Consider the following 19,987-nt stretch of genomic DNA (forward strand, 5'->3'; position numbering starts at 1 on the left):
TGTATTCTTGTTTATTTTACCTGTGGTGTGCATGAGGCTGGTCCTCTGACTCCTGTCGTTTCCCCTTAGAGCAACAACTCCTATGTCATAAGTCTGACCTGGAGTAAAAGTGCCCAAATCAACACATACTGACTCATTTACACAGGGTGCACCAGGACTGCATTGGTTTATCCACAGCGAAGAAGCACTGGGATTATTGACAGGGTGGGAAGTGATATAATACTCTGGAGGGTTATCAGGAGGACGGGTCCAGCAGACAGTCAGGTTTTCCTTTGTACTCAACACCAGCAGACCACTGGGAGGCCTCACCGCTGAGAAGTACAACAGCAGAATATTTATTTAGTTTTAGTTTAGTCAGCACAACAACTTGTCCTGCTTAATTGTTTTATGCATGATTTCAGTTTTGATGACCAATGAAGCTATATAAATTTCAAACCAAATGTCCATTAATGGCAACTGTATTTACACTAGATGCAATGCAAAAATGGCCATTACAGTCATTTAAATACATCAGAACAATTCATTAAATCAACGTCTACTAAACCCATTCACTGGACTTTAGGTGTGACAATTAAGATGTTAAGCTTCTTCCGAACTCCTTTGTTTGAAATATTTAACATTTCTCCCCAAAACTAAATATGGTGTTCATTTACAGTAATGGATTAACTTCACAATGAAGTCAAGGCCAACTGTGACTTGGTATCGTACGTAAGGTGATCTAAACAGTCAATTAGAGAGGAATAGTGAAGCCTGACTTTCATGTACTAGTAAAGTTTTCATTTGCACAAACATTTGAATTAATCATATAGTTTTTTAAAACTCTTTCTGAATACTTGTCAAGTTGCTAAAATGTCATGGAGCATTTCTCAACACTCAAATATCATACAGTATTTTTAACCATGTATGCAACACATTTTGGTAAATAAAACTTGATTTTAAAAAAACAAAACACAAACAAACATGTTTACCTGTTTGGACAGTCAAATGCACCTGTCCACAGCTCTCAATCCCATGCTGGGTGACTGTGTAAACTTCAACCCTGTATTTCCTGTAAGACTCCAGCCCTCCAATCACAGCAGTGTATGACTGTAACCCACCAACCAGAGATGACTTGGAGATGTTGTTCATTCCAACTATCCTTTCTTGTTTTGAAGACATGTCCACATAATGTACAACAAATGTCCATTCAGCCAAGTACAGTGCTTCTGTCATCATCCAGTGAACACTAATCTGACAGAATGTTATGGGGCCAGTAGTGATATTTTGTGGAGAAAGAGGTCCTGTAATAAATAGAAAAGATTTGAAATTAAATCTGTAAGCAGAAAAATATTTGCCTATTATTGCTCCATTTGTGCAACCTATGAGCATGGCTGGTTGTCAGCAGACTCACTCGTGTATGCAGTTTGTGTTAGTCCCAAGCTCCAGGTGGCACCAGCAGGGTGGGAGGCTTGAAGGCTGAACGAGTAGATGCTTCCTGGAGATAAACCTGCCACAGTTACCCCTCTAGAGGAGAGGGAGATGGGGACCTTCACAACTTTTTTAACACTCCCCTGGGTCCCTATGTTGTCCTCTGGCCACTTCCTGCTTCTAACCTTTCCATCTTGACTTGACTCTCCCTTTGTGTCCTCTTGATACTGGAGGAACATCTCAAACGATGAAGGATTAAGTGAGTTTAGGTGTGAGAGGTCATTCCAACGAAGCTCTACCTGTTGCTCTGTCACCTGAACCAGGTCGAAGGAGAACGAAGCAGGGACTGGAGGGGCTGTGGCAGAGGGAAAAGCAGAATAACATGACAAATTGAGTGAGAAATGTAAGGAAGTGCTCACAAATGCAATCAAGTAGTTTGGACTGAGAGATTAGGTAGGGCTGAGGCAATGCCAGACAAAAAAACACACGTTATTAAACTGCTCTGATAGATTCAACAAGAGATATTTTCACAGTAACTTAATGTAAATGATCTTGGTAATGAAGCAATATTGAACAAGTTATTTACTCTGGTATTGGCAGATGAAGGGTAGGGGGATGTCACAGAAGAAGGGAGTGAGAAAGTATCCTGGTCCTGTGGCATTCCTCTGAAGAGCAAAACAGTCTGTATGATTGGCTGGCAATAATGACATAATAGTGTCTGTCAGGTTGAAGGTTGAGCCGTCTGACCAGAGGGTTTGGCCCTCCTCCTGTGGGGGTAACAGAGAAGAGGCGTTAATTGTGGGAAGACATCATCAGCTTCAGACAAACAAACCTCCTCTTTAAGGAGTGACTACTTCCATGGGGATTTTCCTGTTCATAAAGTAAACTAGTTTGCAAGAAAATCCCCCTCCACTGAAATTCTGCTCATCAGAACTTCAGTAATGCCTTGTATAATTTTACCTTGGCACTAAAATCAAGACTAAATGCCTTTCTGGCCTGTGATTCAGCACATTTCTCTCAAAACATTGTGATTCCCTAGAGGGAAAACTTCTTGTGCAGAAAAGTTCACTGTATGTACTGCAGGATATTTCCAAATGACTTCATTTTCCTGCATAATCTTGACAGTTATGCAGGACAGAACAACTACTTAACTCCTAAGGAGATAGAATAAAATATGCAGACTTTTAAATATTTAATCAGGTTTTCTTGATAAATCCCTCTTTAAATTACTAAATATTAAGTTATTCATGAGGTTGAAATAGTAGAATTCTTAAATGAAATCCATTGTGAGAAAAGGCTGTTAAATAATATATAAATATGCACATTAGCGAATATGACAAGTGTAAATGTAAAAATATTCAAAGTCAAAGTCAGAATACAATGTTATTATTTATTATGACTTTTAGTGATGAAAGATGAGGAGAAGATGAAAAGAAAAAAGAATAGTCTCCTGTGTACTTTAAGTGTCTATCATAAGGCTACCTGTAGGTCATTGAGTCCAGTCCATAGCAGCAGCAAGGCGTTGTGTCTCAGCAGATGAGAAGAAACAAAACGCAGATCTTCCAAGGTTTTTAGGTTGACCAGGTGACTTCCAGCTGCCTGCACTCTACAGCTGTGCTGGGCATCCCTCCAGGCCAAACCTGCTCTTCTCACAGAGTAGCAGCTTCTCCTATTGGCCAACCAGCCAGTGTGACATTTAGCTGGAGATAGAAGTCATTGTCAACTCACGCGCACAGATCCCAGGTTGCAGCCACAGTGGCCACATTTTTTGGAAATACATCAAGTAGAAATAAACAGAATTTTTCCTTTACGGTTTGATCAAGTTGTGGTCATGTGTTTGTGGTACAGCAGATGTACAGTACCTGTTTCTATGCCAATGCTGAGTCTCTGCTTCAAGGTAATATTGAGGTGTTTTATGGATGTAGTGATCACAGCTTGGGCCTTGAAGCGTGTGCCAGGTTGGAGATCTTTCACTGCGTACCGGGACTTTGCCTCTGATGAGTTAATGTTGAAGTTGTGTGTGACAGATTGTGTGTGAGTGTTGTATAGACTCAAGGTAGACAGGCTTTGATGCCTGTGGAGTTCCCATGTCAGGAGGGCAGTAGTGGTTGTGCTGAATATACGAAGAGAGGACAAGAAGACTGGAACTGGACATGAATACAGAAAGGGAAGGGCAGAGATAAAAAGAGATATGTTAACATCATGCAACATTATACAACACTTTAAAAATCTGTTTGAAGCACTCTAATCTGGGGCATCTGTGGCTGAGGAGGTAAAGTGGGTCATCCACCAATCGGAAAATTGGCTATTCGATCCTTGGCTTCTCCAATCTGTGTGCCGAAGTGTCGCAAGATACAGACCCACCCCATGGCTTCCGAAGGCTTTGCCATTAGTGCGTGAGTGTGTTTTTTGAATTATTAGAAACTCCTTCTGATGAGCAGTTGCCACACATGGCAGCCTCTTCCATCAGCATATGAAAGTGTGTGTGAATGGGTGAATGTGGCATGTAGAGTAAATGCTGTGAATGATTGGAAGGCTATGAAGGCTCTATAAAAATGTAGTCCATTTAATGAAATATGCCAATTTTCAGCACAAGGACTCACTGAAGTGAAAGGTCTTTGCTTCAAGCGTGGTATTATTCCTGCTGGCTCTCAATGTGATATTATAGCCTCTTGGGTCCTCAACCAACCACAGTGACATCTTGCAGTCAGGAGCACATGTTGAGTGAATGGGCTCCACGTACACCTGCAGAGATGTTGTAACAAAGTTTGACAAGAATATATTGGGTTCTCATACTTAATAAACTCAGCTCATATATCAAAACTAATGACGCTGAACCAGACTATCACTACACTTTTTCCTCTATTCAAGTGTTCTTACCAGATGGTTACTTGCAGTCCTGCAGGTGACTGTATAGCTGTCTGGATGTTGAGCAAAGGGGAAGGAGTGAAACACAGCTTTAACCTCAACAGGGTTTGAATGCTTTTCACAGGTCAGCAATACCACCTGAAGAGGAAAGAGTGTGAGGAAAGTTTAGCTTAAATATACTGACAATGCACCTGGAAAAATATATAAGGACAATAATCATGCTTTTTTTTTTTTTTTTTTTTACACCTATAAACAACTTTACAGAGGAATAAAAATGGTCTTGGTCTTTACCTTACCTGACATAAACTAGCAAGTAACCAAAGACGCTCTGTTCCACCCATTTGAAGAGTCAATCCATCTCACCAAACACACTTAGCAGCAATCACTGATCAACTTGAATGTATAAAATCACTTCGGTCACGGCGAAAGACAACGGATCCTGGATGTGCTTTCAGCCATCGGCAGGCTCATACGCAAACTAAAAACAGCTGTGCGTAAACATCGGTTGTGGAAAGTCCCAAACTGAACTATTTGGGTCGCTGCCGCAAAGCTCAGGGTAAAATAGTTCACCGTCTATGCCATACAAATAGGTATAGGTATTGTAGACGACTTTGAAAGTCTGGCACACACGCTTAGTTTTATTAAACCCAGAGGAGATCTCTGATTTTTTTTACTAGTTTTACGCACTGCCCAGACTTTGAATTTAGCGGGCACTCAAAGTCCGCGTTCAATGGCTCTTTCCTCGAAAAGCAAACTTTTATGTGAAGGGGCAGAGGGAGTTTCTGTGTGTATGGGGGGAGGAGAGAGAGAGAGAGAGAGAGAGAGAGAGAGAGAGAGAGAGAGAGAGAGAGAGAGAGAGAGAGAGAGAGAGAGAGAGAGAGAGAGAGAGAGAGAGAGAGAGAGAGAGAGACTGCACGTATGAGCTCAACCCAATTTGTTCTGGCTCTTTGTTGGGATAAGAACAGTTCACCATGGCAACCACGGGCACATGTCACTCCAGAGCTGGCTCCTGAGGAGATGAGGGGTGGGGAGGCTGGAGGTGGATGTGGGCTATACTGAGGGGAAGAGAAGGATAAGGGAAGTGGTGTGGTGGGGCTTTATGGGGAATTGAGATGTGCCCACTAGCTTGACGCCTCTGAAAGAGCAGCAGTCACCCAGTCAAGTCTAGGATTTCCGGATTTCATCTAACTTCTAAAATAAGCATGTGCTCCAAAATGTTTATAACAGTGCAGTGGCGAGATTAGTTTGGATGTGGGGTGTGGTGGAAGTACTGGCCCATGTGGAATGAAAAGAATGTGAAAGGGAGAAATGACTGACACACACAGAGCTGAGTCCACTGAGGGGTTATGTTATGAAGTGGTGACTCCCACAAAGCAATAACCTCCCAAAGTGAAACACAAACTTGTGTCAGCACTACAGATGCTGAATCAGGATGAGTGTGTGTGTGTTTAATAAGTGTTAAAGAAAGAGAAAGGATGTGTAAAAAGGACGTATCATGAGGACACGGCCACTCATGCAACAAAGACAAAACAAAGTTAAATCATTTATTCACCTAATCTACTTCAAAATATTGAAGCTACAAAGAGAGCAAATACCACATTTCTAGAAACTGATTAATATTTTCAAAGGAAACAAAACATTGCATAACACTTTCATTTGTACAAAGGCTTCATTGATCTCCTAAGACAAACCAAAATGCATATACATTGTTTGCACCCGACAGCAGATATACAGTAAAAATGCAACAACTGCTGTGTCAACATGATATCAATTATTAATACACAGTTGGATAAGAGGCTAAAGGCATCGTACCATCACAGGAAAGTACTAAAAAGCTGACTGGGTTGGCACAGTAGGTCTTGAAGAAAATAAAGATTAAAGTGCAAACTACTTGAAAACAATCTCCCACTTACATCACTTATTTTCAATATCGTTTTTGTTACAACTACGACATGGTCAGTGTTGTAATGTGTACTATTAAGACAAACAAAATGAAACATGGCTGGTTTTCATGCTTGTCCATTAGCACTGTAAGTACCCTCATTCATCCCTTAAGCCCTCCTTTGTTTTTCTGGCTGGACCCTTTATTTAGTTCCACTGGCAGGAACAGTCCAAAGGCTCTTGGAAGTTGTACTCCACGACTGTGGCGTTGCGAGAGCAGTAAAGCGTGACTGAGCGAGTTTGTAGCCCACTCTCGCGGCAGCACTTACAGAATCTGGCGTGACTGTTGATGTTAAAGTTGAATATGGTGGCAGACGGACATTTCCCATCACAAGAATAGACTGTTACCTGTAAGAGGAGGGAGAGAGGATGATGGCGGGAGGCATAAGGTGATGCATTATAGTAGGTGTTTTCTTATAAATGGTATAATTTTTCTTAGCCTCCTCATTTTGTGCTTGCATGTTTCTTTTCTCTCTCACCGGTGCATTGCTCCTGCAGTCATCTTTTCGAATGGTAGTCCGAATGGCCACCCGCTTGCATGTCTTACCATCCTCTTTGCCTACCCATATTCACACAAAAAGCATGGACACACAAGGTAACACTCCGAAGTAAATGCATTACTTACACACATTACACTGTAACATCACTGTACAAACACACACACACACACACACCAGCAAACATATGCTCACACACAAACAAACCCTTTAATCATTTTACTGCAGAGATCTGTCAGTCACAAACCCTGAAAGGCCTATTGAGCGGGGCTTTTTGTTGCCCAGCAGTAGCAGCTTGCTTTGATTGACAGATGGTTGACAGGGGGCATAGTTCTCACAGCAGATATCTGGCTCTCCTATTGGCTACTGACCTAAACTTAACCTTACTTTTAAACCAATCAAAGCTAGTCAAATGGATTCTGTGCAGGGCTGGAATGCATGAAAGGACTAGATGATCTCTTGCTTTGTGTGTTACAGTGGAGTTCATTTGGCTAAGAACACATTTGCCTTATCTTTTTTATATTCAACATCACACACTGATGGATATGTAGCTGGGATTCATGCAAGGTTAAATGTCATCTTATAATGTGTTTTAAGACTTAGGGGAGAGAGGAAGAAATTGAAAAGACATATACACAACCATAAAAACAGAATCACACATACATCTACCTACATGCCAAGAGAAAGCCTGGCAGTGAAGGTGAATGAGTCAGTGAGAGTTGGGATGTCAAAACATCATTGTAAGTGGGAATAGTGCAAGGTGGTGGTACCTGTGTCACAGTTAGTACTACCAGTGGGGGTTACGGGATTAACGGTAAATGGTAAAACACCCACTCCAGAACCTGGGAGCATCGTCAGGACCGCAGCCATCCGGTTCAAAGAACGTCAGGAGAACACACATTAGGTTACGTTTGATGCGGAAAACACAGTTCAACGTCACAAACACACAGAGGAGGGAATCAGTGCAGCTGGCATGCACATGGATTTCGCTTCTTTTTTCTTTTTTTCGGGTTACTCCGGGCAGCCAGCCAAGAAACTCAGTCACTTGATGTACTACAAAGAGCAGCTCAGCAGGGCGAACTCTAGCCCTTGCACCATCTTGCATCCTTATGGGTAAAACGCTCACCATGGAGCACCCCGATTGGTCAAAATGCAAAGTCACTGGTAAAGCAGGCAAGCGGGCGAGGCTGCAATGCCGAATCCACAGAGAGAGAAAATGTCATCATGTTTATTTATGCATCTAAAAAGATTTAATTAAACAACCTAGAAATGTCTTATTACTCAATTTAATTTTGTAAAGTAGACATAAACTACAGTTCACAGATTATCACCATGATAACAGGAGGTTAAATATTGACTTCTAAATGTTAAGTGCAATAATATTTGATCATTTAATTTAATTTATTATTATTATTTTCTTGAGTTGTTCCACCGAATATTAGAGGGACAAGCTGGGAAAGCCAGGGATTGTGGGAAATATAGTAATAGGATTTATCTCCACCCTCTACAACAGGCCACACCCCCAACCACTCAGCCAATAAACCCATCCACTGCCAGGCAACAAGGCGCTCACCCTTTGATTGACAGCTGAAAGCATTACCAGAAGCATTTAATACATTTGGAGACTCACATGTCCTGCAGCAGCCATCCACATAACTCTGAACCACACCGCCATTCTGCAGGAAGAGAGTAAGAAACCAGACTTAATGGGAAAGACTCCAATGAGTACAAAACACATTCAACATATTGTAAGGGTACGTTAATCAATTTTTCACCTGTCTCAATCGATAGGTAAGAGTTTAAATGGTCTTATCGAAAATGTTTGTTGTAAAGAGTGTGAGCAGTCAGTACAGTCTGTACAAGTTAAACATGTTGTTTGTCTTTAGTTGTTTTTAATTTTATCATCTATATATAGTAGATCATTTTTGGGAGGTAAGCAGACAAAATTAGATTTATGTATCTTCTCTATACAAAAAAACAATAACACAGAACATACAGTTAGGCCTGTCACGATAACTACTTTTGTTGGACGATATATTGTCTCAGAAATAATAGCGATAAACAATATTTTCATTTGAAGCCATTATGGGTCGGGACAGAGTTATTTACCTTTAATTCCATTTAAGCGGCGCCACTCGCTTCTGCAGTCTCCAACCAGGACATGGAATGGAGGCAACTACTTGCTTAGCCAATATGACATGAATAGTCTCTTAGCTGCTAATGTCAAGTGTGGCAATATTGAGGTAAAAAAAATGATCAAGGTCATGTCCATGTATCATACAATAAGTTGATATATAGACATGATGATGTTGATAATTAGGTTATTGGAAGATTAGCCAATAATATAATTATTGTGACAGGCCTACATACAGTATAGTTATGTACTGTAATTATTGAGGTTATTATACATGTAGCAAACATGTTTACTGTAGCTATCCCCATGATACCCATGTACAGTCAGATTAACCCTACAGTACATTTTAGAGATCCTGACCTGAATACACTCTGTGTCATTGAAAGGTGGACAAACCACCCCAGAGGCGAGTATCACGGCTCCCACTGCTGTTTCCATACAGTCGTAACGTGTACAGTTCTCCACCCAGGAACTCCCTGCCTGCACACACAATCAAAATCTGTATTGCTCTGAAAACAGTGTTTAGCACATATGGATGTGGATGTGTTCACTCTTACAGCGAAAAGCTCTGTAGTTCCATTTTCACTGGTGAAAGTGCAAGAGACATTTTTACAGGAGCCGCAGCACACCTGAGGATCTGAGGACTGTACATATACCTGGTGCTAAAAATAGAGAGGACAAGTAGAAGATGACGTGGTGTAAAAGTTTAAAGAGATGACATTGCAGAAATGCTTCTCACAATTAAAATATCTTGGATACATACTGATCCACATTTCTGGGTGCAGTTGACAGAGGTGATTTCCATGGCATAAAAGCCAGTGTCTGGATCTCTGTGATGCAGGCAGTGGACAGTGTAACATAACTCTCCTTCAAAGTACTGAACCAGAGACTGGCCTGGCCCCAGCACCGTCACACCCTGAAACAGACACACCTCTGCCTTCTCTACACATACACACACACACATAATATACATACATAAGATCAATCAGTATACTGTATGTGACAAATGGTAAATATGTAGGTTAAGGGTCAGGTGAATGAAGCAGTGGATGAAATAATGTCTATTGGCACACTTATGCCAGTGGAGTGTATCTGTGTGCTTTCATGCATGCATTACACATACGGCATGTATGCTGAGGACAGCCACAGTTGGTGCTGCTGTCTGGAACCTCAACCACCACCTCCCCCTGAGGGAAAACAGAGTGCTGACTTAACTGAATTTGTTCACTTGTGCTTCCTTCCAGCAAAGAAATGATTAGACAGTGACTTGTGATGCAACTTTTTGCTGACTTACCACCTGACAGACAGGGGGAGAGCTGTCCTCACATTGGCATTCTGGTAGTGACAGAGAGAGGAAGTTAAAGAGAGAGGTGGCGTGAAGTTTATTCAAATAGGTGACAGGCATAACAACATCTGAGACAGCTTCAATTATCAACTCAATGTGCCAGTAAAATATACTGTAGGGTTTAATTGTGTGCTTGTGTGTGTGTATGTGTAAGAGTGTATGAGTACCGCAGTGGTGCTGCGGGCAGCAATGCCCAGGGACATTAGTTTGAATCAAAGAGAGGCCAGGTGCACAGCTCACAGATGATTCAGGGCACAGGTTGACATCACAGACTGCAACACATGGAAAAAAGCATAAATGTGACTTTGATGACACAAAACACACACATAGACATGTACACATACTCACACACAGCTTACCACAGTGGTACTGTGGACAGCAGCTGTTGGTGGTGTTTAGATCCACAGCCAGAATTTCTCCATGTGAGCAAGCTGGAATGGGCTCAATACATGACTCACACACTGCACAGACAGAAAACACACTGCTATAATTGATGCAAGTTTTAAAGACGGAGCCACAGCAGAAGGTTTCAATTGGCTTTTGAATCACAATTAAAACCTACCACACAGATAAGAGTAGCAGCAGGATTTTTCCCTCCTGACCTCCACTAGAAACTGATCTTCCCTGCAGTCGGGGGCCGAGACAGGAGGGCATGCCATGGGGTCACACTCTGAGGAAGACCAGTTACAGCAAAGTGGTTAGTGAAAGTAAATGTTCAGCCCAAAGTTTACAACATGTCACTTTGCAGAGAATGGTGGAAAATTGAACGGAAGTCTGCACTCACCACATCGATACTCTGGGCAGCAGGACAAAGCGCTGTAACCAATCACAAGTCGGTTCCCATTATCGCAAGGTGGTGCTTCGCTGTCACAGATGGTCATGTTGCATTCTGACAGGGAGCAAAAGAGCAAACAAAATGAGGAAAGGAAAGATAATTCATTGGTTTTGTGATTTTCAACCAAGAAGAAAGCAACTGGAACTATTTTAACCATTTTATGATACTGGTAAACTACAGTATTGGATAACCATCAGCTATGTAATATTTAAACATCATAGTGAAGGGAAAGAATGAAACCATGATCTCTTAACAGCACCTCCCATGGGTTCATATTAGGCCAAAAAGTTTTGCTTGTCAAACAAGTTCAAATTTGAACCTCACCACAGATCTTCTTTGGGCAGCAGGCTCCTTCTTCCAGCACATCCAGTACATACTCTCCCTCTCTCTCACACAGCGGTGTAGGGACAGAGTTACAGTCAGGCTCAATAGCCACCACAGAGCCATTCTCCATACACTTGTACAGACAGCAGCCACGAGCAGAGCCATTCCAGACCTCGCCGGGGGCCCGGGGGTTACCTTCATTATCTGTGCACACTACATAACCCACAGCCAAGTTAATACACCAAGGATACTGTTAAATTCAAAAAGTAATGTAAAACACAGCCTAAAACCTATGTAGTCTCTTTGACAGTGCAGTGTTCATTACAAAAGGTGTGAAATTACTATTTCACTCACCACAGCGGTCCTCTGTTACACAGTAAGGGGAGTCAGCACGGTGCAGGATGGTTCCACTGCGGCACACACACTCCTCTCTGATGAAGGAGCAGGTGGTCTCCTCATAGTACTCTCTGTTTAGACAGGTGCGGCTGGTGCAGGTGCTCACACATGGCTGATACTCCTTACCAGGGGGACACCGCAATGCTACAGGATGACATGCACTTATGCATGAGCAAATGTGAAACATGAGTGAGTACATCTGCATATGTGAGTGTCTCCTTACGGCAGAAGTTGTGTCGTCTCCAGCTGATGCAGACTTGATGAGTGTAGCAGACCGCCACGTATGCCGCCAGAAAGTCACATTGGTGATCCATGTAGTGCAGGTCCCCCGCCCACATGATGTCACAGAATTGTTCTGGAGGCACCTGCAAACACACAACCAGGCTAAAGTCATGTAGGGCAACAACTTATGATTGCTTTTATTATTGATTAATCAGGGTTTTTTTTAATCAATCAACAAATTAACAATTGTTGCTGCATTGGAATAACAGAAAAGTAACCAAACAAAAAAAAACCTGTAAAATACTATACATTTTTGTGAATACTATAGCTACCTTGCTGTGGCATGGTGTGAATGCTCTCTGGTGGAGCATGGAGAGACAAGTGGAGCAGTCCCCAGTGGTGCAGTTGTCTCCGACCCTCCGTGTGTGTTCAGTATCATCAGTAGTCTGGACTCTCCAAGCCTGCAGGAACAGCATCATGTCTCCCTCTCTGACTACTGTGCCATTGGGCAGCTTAAGGTCATCCTCTGGGTTCCCATCGCAACAACCTGGCGGATAGAATTTCAGTGTTTGTTAGTTTTATTGCTGCATAGACAGTGAAAAATATAAAAGTGGAATGAGATAATGAGCGTGTGAAACTCCCTAATTAAACCAAATGGATCTCAACATCTCAAATTGTCATATCACATAATGACTCAAGTCAAAGTGATGCTGCTGTTTAGACATTAAGCCTTTAGGTGCTAAGAGCTGGCACTTAGATAAATGAGGCTTGTGCTGATGGAGTCAAAGCTGGGATGTGTTTGTGTGTGTGTGGACTCACCACACAGGCCTCGAGTGGGCACAGATGCATTACTGGGTGTGATGTACTGCAGCACCATGATACCAGTGCTGTGATACCACTGTATGCTGACCCCGCCAGGTGTATGGATCAGGTACATGCTGCCCGTGTCTTCCACATAAAGAGTGTGACGGGAGAATGGGAGCCTAGCAGGCCTGTAATTCACTGACACCTAAAGACAGATGGGCACGGACTCACACAAAAATCGTATTATTGGATGGGATAAATTGAACCTTTGACCGTAAATTAGGTAAAGACAGTAACCTTGCGATCCAGTCGGTTGATAATGATCCTGTAGGAGGAGGTAGTGATGTTCAGTTTCTTAAAACACAGACCAGATGTTCCACCTGTAGGACTCTGTGGGGAAGTGAAATTAGATGATAGATGATATTAGATTAGATGATAATGATACAAGATAATATTTATTGGATGAATATAAGCTTTTGATCCTGATGCAAATACAACTGTATTATAGATAAGAAGAGGCTGTACTCACTGTTCTTCTGATGGAGTTTACACTCTACAAAAAGAAACATAATTCACTGCAGGAAAATATCAGTTTTTAGAGGTTTGAAGATCATATTTTATCCTTTGCTTGGCTTCTTACCTGGCTGGTAGGACATTTCTCCACAGTGCCAATAATAGTCTCTCTCGGCAGGTTAACCAGAATGTAGGAGCCGTTATCATACAAGGCCACGTTGTTGCCATCAAACGTGATCACACGCAGGTCTGACATCACAGTGCATCGACCTGGCGAAAAGAAATGGTAGCAACAAAATACAACATGCATCATTTGAACATCTGGTTTACCTCATCACTGCTATTGAATGTGAAGCAACCAAACCTACATGGACACTGCCACTGTGGGCAGCAGGTATCTGTGTTGATGAGGATGGGCATGCCCAGCAGACTGCACTGGGGCTGGGTGGTGTTAAAGCGACAATGAAGAGAGGAGTTGTGAAGCAGAAGCTCTCCATTGAAACAGATCAGCTCTGCACACTCATCTATACGGTAGGAGTATGGAGGCTGCAGAGACATAACCATTGCCTTTTACACACTATGGCAAATAGATAATATACATACTATATAGAATACTATTCATAAGTATATTTTATGTACGGTATAATATATTCAAGGAATAGTAAAATCATTTTACAATTTAATATTCATGCTTATATTCCTATAAGTAGCAAATAAATTCAGTATTTTATAATTAGTATTACATTTAAAGAATGGAGCACAAACTGAAATACACACTTATAACACTACTATAACACTAACCCATTCATGCAGGTATTTAATTACATAACTGTCCCTATCTTTGAAAACACAGTGACAGCAACACTTACTGTACAGGGGGTAGTGGGCAAGAGGAATGGAGGAGTGGTCGATTCTTTCTCTACTGTAGGAGAGGTGTCGGGGCTTGTGACTATTTCTGTAGTTACAGGCTCAGTCGTAGGCTCAGTGGTTGTAGGAAGTGGTGCTGTAGTGGTCACAGCAACTGTTGACGTGTCTGTTGGGGTGGTGGTCTCTACGGTTATGGTTGTATCAACTGGTGCAGGTTGAGAAGAGGTGGTAGTTTCAGGGACAGAGGTGTGAGTGGTGGAGGCCGGTGTGGTTGTGACAACTGTGATGGGTGGTGGCTGTGTGGTGGATGAGGTTGGAAGAGGTAGGGTGGAAGTTATGAGAGATGTTGGCGCTAGTGTTGACGATGTGGTAACAGTGGTGGAGGTAGGAGAGGATGGAGAAGTGGTGGAAGCAAGAGTAGTAGGGGAAGGAGGGGAAGAAGTGGAGGGCACTTTAGTATCTTCAGAGGGCACAGAAGAGGGTGTTGCTGTGGTGATCGTCGTGGTTGTTGTAGTTTGAGTGGGGGTCATTATGGTCGTGCTGAGAGTGGTTGTCTCTGGGGGGGCTGGGGGAGTAGTGGGGGTCGTAGGTGGAGCAGAGGGTGATGGAGATGCGGTAGGTGAAGGGGTGACACTCTCAGTGGCTGATGTGGTGGGAGTGGTAGTGGTGACAGTGGTTGTCGTGGGCCTGACAGTAGTGGAGGAGGTAGTCGTGGCTCTAGTGGTGGTAGTAGTGGTTGTGGTAGTTGTAGGCCTTGTGGTAGTGGTAGTACTTGGAGTGGTTGTTGTGGTTGTAGTTGTTGTTGGTGGTGCTGTAGTAGTTCTGTTGGACCGCGTCACATATGCAAAGGGAGTAGGAGTTGGGGGAAGAGTCACACCTAAAGGAGACAAGTAGCCCAATATTACAAGCACATACAGCATTTTGTCATTATATTCAAGATAACAACAAGACTAACACAACTAGATCTATGTATTGTAATAGAAAAACTGAGCGTTTCATTGCACCTTTGAGGCAAAACACTCATTAGCTTTACTCACAGTCCTCTGTGTAGACACATCTTCGAGTGACTTCATCGAGGACCATGTTCTTGGGACAACGTGGGAAGCAGCCCTCCACGCTGAAACACACAGAAACAATTACAGCACTTGAGTTAAGCATAGATTACGCTGGGTGTATAATGAGTACTTTTAATGAACCAAGGCTCTTACGGAGGCAGGAACTGGCAGCGTGTGGCATCAGGGTCACTGCATGTGTGGACACAGGGACTCGCACAGGCCTGATAGCGCCACTCACACATCATACGGTAAGGAATTACAAAACTGCTCTCTGCCGGAGGAGAGGACCTGATTAGTTAACATCTATGTGCATATGCATTCATGTGAATGTGGATAAGTTACATGCATGTAGTTCTGACCCTCCAGTATGAAGCTACTGCTGGCTTTGAAGCTGTCAGAGGTGTCATATCTCTGAGCTCGTGCGGCAGTGCGTGTCAGTGTCAAAAAGATTCCAGGTTGGCTGACAAGCTCAAAAGAGGTGTGACCGGGCAGAAACAGGCCATGATGCTGGATAAAGGTTGCTCTGCGACGGAACTCTTCCCCTCGACTCCAGCGCTCCAACTGAAGACGGGTGCGCCCCGATATGACAAGGAAATAGTTTGGTCTCTCTGCAGACTCCAGTGACACCACCGGGACACCTGGGAAAATAAGCAAATGGGGGTTAACTTACCTAAAAAAACAGTAGCAATGTGTAATTGTGTAGATATGGATGCTCACGTGATGTTCTGTTCTTCTGCAGGCCTGCTGTGATCATGAAGTTGAACAGTAGGCCTGGGGCAGGCAGCTGCCCTGGTCTCTCTCTCACCAGAACAAACACTGAGCTGCTGGTGCGATTCACCCCAAACATGGTGTCATTATACACTGCACTCACTAAGGAAAATGGGCCGTCACCTAGTTCTGTGGTGGAAGTGAGTGAGAGACAGAGGAAATTAGTTTGGTGAAAAGCTTTCAGGGAATCAGGGAGTGTGTAAAGTTTGAAAATCTGCAAATGACAATCAACAAAATAGCTCTTTGAAAACGACTAATCAACTTTCATAAATACCTTGATTATAGTATTCACAGTCGTAGGCTGAAAGAGAGCAACACAGTTAAGGTGTTACAAAGGATGTCAATAGCACAGATATAATCACACAACAAGGAAAGAAAGTACATAACAAGGAAGATATACACTACCGTTCAAAAGTTTGGGGTCACCCAAACAATTTTGTGTTTTCCATGAAAAGTCACACTTATTCACCACCATACGTTGTGAAATGAATAGAAAATAGAGTCAAGACATTGACAAGGTTAGAAATAATGATTTGTATTTGAAATAAGATTTTTTTTACATCAAACTTTGCTTTCGTCAAAGAATCCTCCATTTGCAGCAATTACAGCATTGCAGACCTTTGGCATTCTAGCTGTTAATTTGTTGAGGTAATCTGGAGAAATTGCACCCCACGCTTCCAGAAGCAGCTCCCACAAGTTGGATTGGTTGGATGGGCACTTCTTGCGTACCATACGGTCAAGCTGCTCCCACAACAGCTCAATGGGGTTCAGATCTGGTGACTGCGCTGGCCACTCCATTACCGATAGAATACCAGCTGCCTGCTTCTGCTCTAGTAGTTCTTGCACAATTTGGAGGTGTGTTTAGGGTCATTGTCCTGTTGTAGGATGAAATTGGCTCCAATCAAGCGCTGTCCACTGGGTATGGCATGGCGTTGCAAAATGGAGTGATAGCCTTCCTTATTCAGAATCCCTTTTACCCTGTACAAATCTCCCACCTTACCAGCACCAAAGCAACCCCAGACCATCACATTACCTCCACCATGCTTAACAGATGGCGTCAGGCATTCTTCCAGCATCTTTTCATTTGTTCTGCGTCTCACAAACGTTCTTCTTTGTGATCCAAACACCTCAAACTTGGATTCATCCGTCCACAACACTTTTTTCCAGTCTTCCTCTGTCCAATGTCTGTGTTCTTTTGCCCATCTTAATCTTTTTCTTTTATTGGCCAGTCTCAGATATGGCTTTTTCTTTGCCACTCTGCCCTGAAGCCCAGAATCCCGCAGCCGCCTATTCACTGTAGATGTTGACACTGGTGTTTTGCGGGTACTATTTAATGAAGATGCCAGTTGGGGACCTGTGAGGCGATTGTTTCTCAAACTAAAGACTCTAATGTACTTATCTTCTTGCTCAGTTGTGCAACACGGCCTCCCACTTCTTTTTCTACTCTGGTTAGAGCCTGTTTGTGCTGTCCTCTGAAGGGAGTAGTACACACCGTTGTAGGAAATCTTCAATTTCTTAGCAATTTCTCGCATGGAATAGCCTTCATTTCTAAGAACAAGAATAGACTGTCGAGTTTCAGATGAAAGTTCTCTTTTTCTGGCCATTTTGAGCGTTTAATTGACCCCACAAATGTGATGCTCCAGAAACTCAATCTGCTCAAAGGAAGGTCAGTTTTGTAGCTTCTGTAAAGAGCTAAACTGTTTTCAGATGTGTGAACATGATTGCACAAGGGTTTTCTAATCATCAATTAGCCTTCTGAGCCAATGAGCAAACACATTGTACCATTAGAACACTGGAGTGATAGTTGCTGGAAATGGGCCTCTACACCTATGTAGATACTGCACCAAAAACCAGACATTTGCAGCTAGAATAGTCATTTACCACATTAGCAATGTATAGAGTGTATTTCTTTAAAGTTAAGACTAGTTTAAAGTTATCTTCATTGAAAAGTACAGTGCTTTTCCTTCAAAAATAAGGACATTTCAATGTGACCCCAAACTTTTGAACGGTAGTGTATGTAACTGAAAGTATATTGGCTGGTGGACAGAGAGAATGGTGGAAGTGGGTCAAAGAGGTAAGCAGGGGTCACAACACAAAGTAGACTAACGTACTATGGGCATGTGTGTTTGTGTCTGTGTGTGTATACTCACGACACACTGAGGGCAATCTCCAGTGTATTGTAACTCCTTGTTGACAGCATTTGTGTGCGTATGCAGCGATGGATGTGCAGAGACACTCACAGTCACCCCCGCGGTTACAATTGCAAGTGTCTGTCAGGCAGTTCCTATAGAACCAGGCCACATCCACCTGGAGGGTACATACACCATGTATACATCAGCACACACAGACATACACACACCATTGTAAAGTGAACCAGGCCAAATCTCACTGGGGGAAACTGGGGGAGGTCTTGTTTAGGGGGTGAGTAGTCTTCAATAATTCAGTTTGTAAAGGAGTGATGAGATATCAAGACAAAGGAATGTGGGTCAACCTCTGGTGCAGAGGGGATCAGATGAGCTCTATGACAGACAGGAAGGCAAAAAGCAGCAGCAATGAGTTGGTCTGTCCAAAGGCGAGTTAACTGGGACTCTGTGTTTTTGGCACTTGCTATTGTACTTGCCCAGTAATTCTTAGATCTCTATTCTAACATTTAAGAAGATTTAAGAAGCACATTGAATTGGCAGTTTGCTACATTCTCACTGGAGCAGCAGACCTGCATTTAATTGTTATGGACATGCTTCTAAAAGGGTTATGTTCAATTTAGTTATCTGTCTGTCTAACTGTATCTGTTTGTTATACTTCAGACCGAAACTTACAGTTGAGCCTTTAACTTTAAGACAAGCATTTTACTGCCAACAAAAACATACCTATTCAACATATTTTCCAAAATGTGCTTTGTATTGTGGTGTAATTTTCTGTCACACAATGAATCTCTTTTTCCATCGCTGTCCTCCTATCATGCACATTATAAAGCAAATAAAACAAACTGAATGTGTCTTCACAGGGAAGAACACACATATTCTGAATCTGAAATAAGATGTTTTTCTCAAGAAAGCTGAGCTTTGGAAGTGAAAACATACAGACATGGATTTTTACCTGATTTCATTGGGTGTGTGCTTCTCTCTCTAATAAGGATGTGCAGAAAACTTCAGTGAAACCACTAAAACAGGGACATTTGGCTAACTTTGTTTTTAAATCTTAAATTCCTGATACTAAAGAGAGATCTGCATCTGCAGAATTAATGAATGAATGCAGAATCCACTAGAGCAGGAGTAGCAACGCCTCTTGGGAGTCTTCAGGAAAAATGTCATGTTATCATCACAAAACTTTGGATTTACTTATTTGTGTGAATTTGTTTTTCTACAATACAAGCCTCAACAACAACAGAATCTGAGAAAAGAGCTGATCAAGGCCATCTTTCTGGTTACTTAGCAAAGTAAGATACATATGAATCATGTATATTTTGTTTTTGGCCTGAAGTCACAGAAATAATATCTCTGGAGGAACACACAAGTAAAACAAAAGGAGAACCATTTTTCCCAAATAGTACATATCTGGTTTGATTGGATAGTGGTTATCTTATACTTACGCCACTCTCCAAACACAACAGGACAAATCAGCAGGTTGCATGATAAAAACAGTGTTTAAATCAAGTGAGTGATCTGGCTGGCTTCAGTTTTTATGTAGTGGCCAACTGACCACTTCTGTGCACATATACATGGCTCCATCTGCTGGCCACATAGGGCAATACTATACTTACCCAAAAATGTAAGTATGTGTCTGTGTGAGTGTGTCTGTTCAAGTGTGAAATCTTGCATCTGGTTTGGTATTTGGTATTTGTGTCTGAGGAACACTGTGCTTTCTGGGATCAATTAAGAGTTGTTCCCCACTGCAAGCAAGATAACCTTTCCAGAGATACATATACCGCATACAGACGTTTTTGTGTGTGTGTTTGTGTGTGTGTGTGTGTGTGTGTGTGTGTGTGTGTGTGTGTGTGTGTGTGTGTGTGTG

At 42.4% G+C, this 19,987-nt stretch overlaps 2 protein-coding genes across 2 annotated transcripts in view; both read right to left on the minus strand.

Annotated features, from left to right (window-relative positions):
- ptprq (protein tyrosine phosphatase receptor type Q) overlaps positions 1-5,459 on the minus strand; it is a 36,967-nt gene extending 31,508 nt beyond the window's left edge. The window contains 11 exon segments of the mRNA XM_062421496.1: positions 21-311; positions 969-1,280; positions 1,391-1,762; positions 1,994-2,174; positions 2,890-3,107; positions 3,270-3,554; positions 4,011-4,152; positions 4,288-4,413; positions 4,572-4,660; positions 5,246-5,330; positions 5,430-5,459. Of these exon segments, the coding sequence (XP_062277480.1) occupies positions 21-311; positions 969-1,280; positions 1,391-1,762; positions 1,994-2,174; positions 2,890-3,107; positions 3,270-3,554; positions 4,011-4,152; positions 4,288-4,413; positions 4,572-4,660; positions 5,246-5,330; positions 5,430-5,459 (2,131 nt within the window).
- Positions 5,460-6,363: 904 nt separating this feature from the next.
- otogl (otogelin-like) overlaps positions 6,364-19,987 on the minus strand; it is a 37,330-nt gene continuing 23,706 nt past the window's right edge. The window contains exons 30-58 of the mRNA XM_062420917.1: positions 18,127-18,283; positions 16,251-16,277; positions 15,926-16,105; positions 15,568-15,846; positions 15,362-15,479; positions 15,191-15,270; positions 14,156-15,030; positions 13,655-13,832; positions 13,414-13,556; positions 13,303-13,326; positions 13,071-13,163; positions 12,789-12,978; positions 12,302-12,516; positions 11,971-12,112; positions 11,706-11,891; positions 11,352-11,564; positions 10,977-11,081; positions 10,755-10,862; positions 10,552-10,653; positions 10,360-10,464; positions 10,142-10,182; positions 9,971-10,034; positions 9,611-9,789; positions 9,405-9,509; positions 9,208-9,327; positions 8,344-8,389; positions 7,484-7,555; positions 6,696-6,775; positions 6,364-6,564 (exon numbers count right to left, since the gene is read on the minus strand). Coding sequence (XP_062276901.1) covers positions 6,364-6,564; positions 6,696-6,775; positions 7,484-7,555; positions 8,344-8,389; positions 9,208-9,327; positions 9,405-9,509; positions 9,611-9,789; positions 9,971-10,034; positions 10,142-10,182; positions 10,360-10,464; positions 10,552-10,653; positions 10,755-10,862; positions 10,977-11,081; positions 11,352-11,564; positions 11,706-11,891; positions 11,971-12,112; positions 12,302-12,516; positions 12,789-12,978; positions 13,071-13,163; positions 13,303-13,326; positions 13,414-13,556; positions 13,655-13,832; positions 14,156-15,030; positions 15,191-15,270; positions 15,362-15,479; positions 15,568-15,846; positions 15,926-16,105; positions 16,251-16,277; positions 18,127-18,283 — 4,428 coding nt within the window. The remainder of the gene's footprint in view (positions 6,565-6,695; positions 6,776-7,483; positions 7,556-8,343; positions 8,390-9,207; positions 9,328-9,404; positions 9,510-9,610; positions 9,790-9,970; positions 10,035-10,141; positions 10,183-10,359; positions 10,465-10,551; positions 10,654-10,754; positions 10,863-10,976; positions 11,082-11,351; positions 11,565-11,705; positions 11,892-11,970; positions 12,113-12,301; positions 12,517-12,788; positions 12,979-13,070; positions 13,164-13,302; positions 13,327-13,413; positions 13,557-13,654; positions 13,833-14,155; positions 15,031-15,190; positions 15,271-15,361; positions 15,480-15,567; positions 15,847-15,925; positions 16,106-16,250; positions 16,278-18,126; positions 18,284-19,987) is intronic.

This window comes from Scomber scombrus, chromosome 6, assembly GCF_963691925.1.
Source record: "Scomber scombrus chromosome 6, fScoSco1.1, whole genome shotgun sequence".
Classification (NCBI taxonomy): Eukaryota; Metazoa; Chordata; class Actinopteri; order Scombriformes; family Scombridae; genus Scomber; species Scomber scombrus.